General features: G+C 45.1%; 1 protein-coding gene across 1 annotated transcript; it reads left to right on the forward strand.

Moving 5' to 3' along the window:
• Positions 1 to 587: 587 nt before the first annotated feature.
• On the forward strand, positions 588 to 1,006 carry LOC121918316 (A disintegrin and metalloproteinase with thrombospondin motifs 14-like; the record flags this gene model as incomplete). The annotated part of the gene is made up of 1 exon (XM_042444382.1): positions 588 to 1,006. A coding segment is annotated over one exon (419 nt), but the record flags the coding sequence as incomplete, so codon positions are not given.
• Positions 1,007 to 2,770: the final 1,764 nt, after the last annotated feature.

The following is a 2,770-nucleotide window of genomic DNA, read 5'->3' on the forward strand; positions in this document are numbered from 1 at the left end:
AGTGTGGCCAGGAGGCTAGGATTCAACATCCTGTGTGTCCGTTCCAGCAATCAGCAAAAGCAGAAACCATGCAAAATAGTTAAAATTATTAATCTCTCCCCCCAAATAGTTTTGCAAGCATATTTGAAATCATTTTCTCAGGTTGCAGAATTCATCTGGTTTGGGTGCAGAGTACACAGCAGTCAGAGCCAACGTGGTGTAGTGGTTTGAGTGTTTGTCTGCAACTCTGGAGACCCCAGTGGATGTTACAGCCTCAGAGGAGGGCAGAGGCCATCCCTTCTGAACAAATCTTTGCAAGAAAACCCCATGATAGGGTCACCTTAGGGTTGCCATAAGGAAAAAAAAATGACTTGGAGGCATACAGCAATACCTATGTGTTACTCAATCACCTGATTAGCAGTTTCTCCATGCAACTCACTTGGGGGGTATTTCTGACTTGCAATTGGTCAAAGACTTTGTGTGAAATTAAGTCCCATGGTGCTAGAGTCAATACATATCTTTGAAAGGGAGGCTTTATATACACACACAGTGCTTTCTCTTTGTTTTGAATGTATTGAAGTTTGTCTATCTGTATTTATTTCCAATAGAGCTCCTCCTGTCTGGGAAACTAAGTGAATATGGTGTGATTGTGCCCTTCAGTGCAGATTACCAGGGACGGTTCCTCTCGCATGTGGTGTCTGGCTCAGTGGCAGCAAGAAGGGGGGAAACTCTTCATCCTTCTGCTCCTCCACCTCGCTCAGATCGGCGCAGGGTGGTCCGCAGCACCCCTATGAACCAAGGCATGCCGGGGAATCACTTGCACTACTTCAATGTTACTGTTTTTGGCAAAGAACTGCATCTTCGTCTGAAGCCCAACAGGCGACTGGTGTCTCCTGGTGCTTTTTCTGAGTGGCAAGAGGACTTCCAAAAGATCTTACAGGAACCCCTGCAGCGGGAGTGCGTTTTCACAGGAGGAGTCTCGGGTATGCCAGGTGCCAAGGTGGCCATCAGCAATTGTGATGGGTTGGTAAGTGAAAAGGGAATTCAACTTGTTCTCACACAGAACATGCAATACACTTTGCTTTCCTATTGGTCAGGTAACAGAAACACCATTGTTTTAGCCAGAGATTCAGAAAGTTACATTTTAGGGCTACACCATCCAAAGTTGTAGTCATGGGACCATGGTGTGGTCATGAGGGATGCTGGGAATTGCAGTCTGAAAAAAACACACAACTTAGCCAACTTCTGGCCTTATTCTTTTTTTACTGTCCTATTTAAGCAGGAATCATAACTGTTGCACAAGCTTTTATTTTGCTGAGTGGAATTCCCCTTATAGTCTAGTGAAAATAAGTTAAAAATGCAGTTAACCCTGCATTTGCATGGACTTCATATCTGTGACCCTCGCTTACTAGCGAGGAGCAAATGGAGGGAATTAAAATGGGGCACATGCCTGAGGCGCGCACCTGTAGCCGCTTGCAAGCACGCACCCCCATTTAAGTCTGTGGGGCTTGAATATGTGTGAGTTTCCATTTTCATGGAGGGGTCCAGAATGGATCCCCTGCGAAAATGGAGGGCTTACTGTACAGTCACCTCTTCAAGTCTGCGGACTTGAAATCCACAGACCTGAAAATCCACGGAGGGATGACTGCCGCGGATACATACCCCGCAGGCACACACCTTATTCAAGCCTCTGGGGCTTGAATGTGTGTGAGTTTTGGAACTCATGGGGGGGTCTGGAATGGATCACCTGCGATTTCCAAAGGGCGGCTGTACGTGCAAACCTACAGATGTTTTGGACTGCAGATCCCATCAACCTCAGTAGACGTAGACACTTGTCACACCAGGGTGGGAAGAATGATCTAGCACAATGAAAAATGGATTGTTTCCCCTTTTCCAGTTGTCAAGTTTGGCCACACAATAGGCCAGATGGGCTGACAACTGAGCACCACAGACTACTGTCCTATGAGGCCTTGAAAAACACCATGTGGTTGCTGAGATCTGTGAAAAAGGTAGAGAATAATCTACAGGAAGTGTCCCCCTGATGATGCAAAATACTGTCAAGTGCCATATTATTAAAAAGCACTAATATTTAGAAACTAGTGAGGATTTATGGGTGTGCAGTGCACAGGCTCAGAGGATGGTAATGGCAAATCCCCTCTGAAGAAACTTGCCAAGAAAATCCTGTGATAGGTTCGCCTTAGAGTTGTCGTAAGTTGGAGAGGACTTGAAGGCATGCAACACACACACACACACACACATTCCTCAGTAAGTCTGAGCTATTCCACATACACTTCTAGCCTGGAGGTATCATGAGACGATACAGTGTTATTCAGAGTGATGGTCCCTGGACTGGTGCTGGTCCTTGACACATTTCCAACTGTAGCCATTGGGCACAAATATGGTATGGTCCATAGCACAATTGGGGGAAAAAAGGTCTCCTGCATTAGATCACCTGAGAAGCATTGCTCTATGAGATGGCCTAGAAATATATCCAACCTAACACTACACTTTGGCACAAGACATAGTCAAGCATACCGCTTCCTTGCCAATAAGAGTTAATGTATGTAGAAGTTAATAGGTAAATGGGAATCTTCATTCTACAGTAAGGCTTGGATTACCTGAAAGTATGAACTCACATCTTCAGGAGAGTGTCCTTTGTGAGATGGCATGGGATTGCTTCAAGCTTAATGTTTGTTTTGTGCACAAGATATTAGGTACCCAAACAAAGTTTTGAGCTGGATGTTACTCTATACTAGAAGAGAGTGACAGCATGTGGAACATCAACAAATAT

The sequence above is a fragment of the Sceloporus undulatus genome, unplaced genomic scaffold (genome assembly GCF_019175285.1).
Source record: "Sceloporus undulatus isolate JIND9_A2432 ecotype Alabama unplaced genomic scaffold, SceUnd_v1.1 scaffold_8433, whole genome shotgun sequence".
Lineage (NCBI taxonomy): Eukaryota > Metazoa > Chordata > Lepidosauria > Squamata > Phrynosomatidae > Sceloporus > Sceloporus undulatus.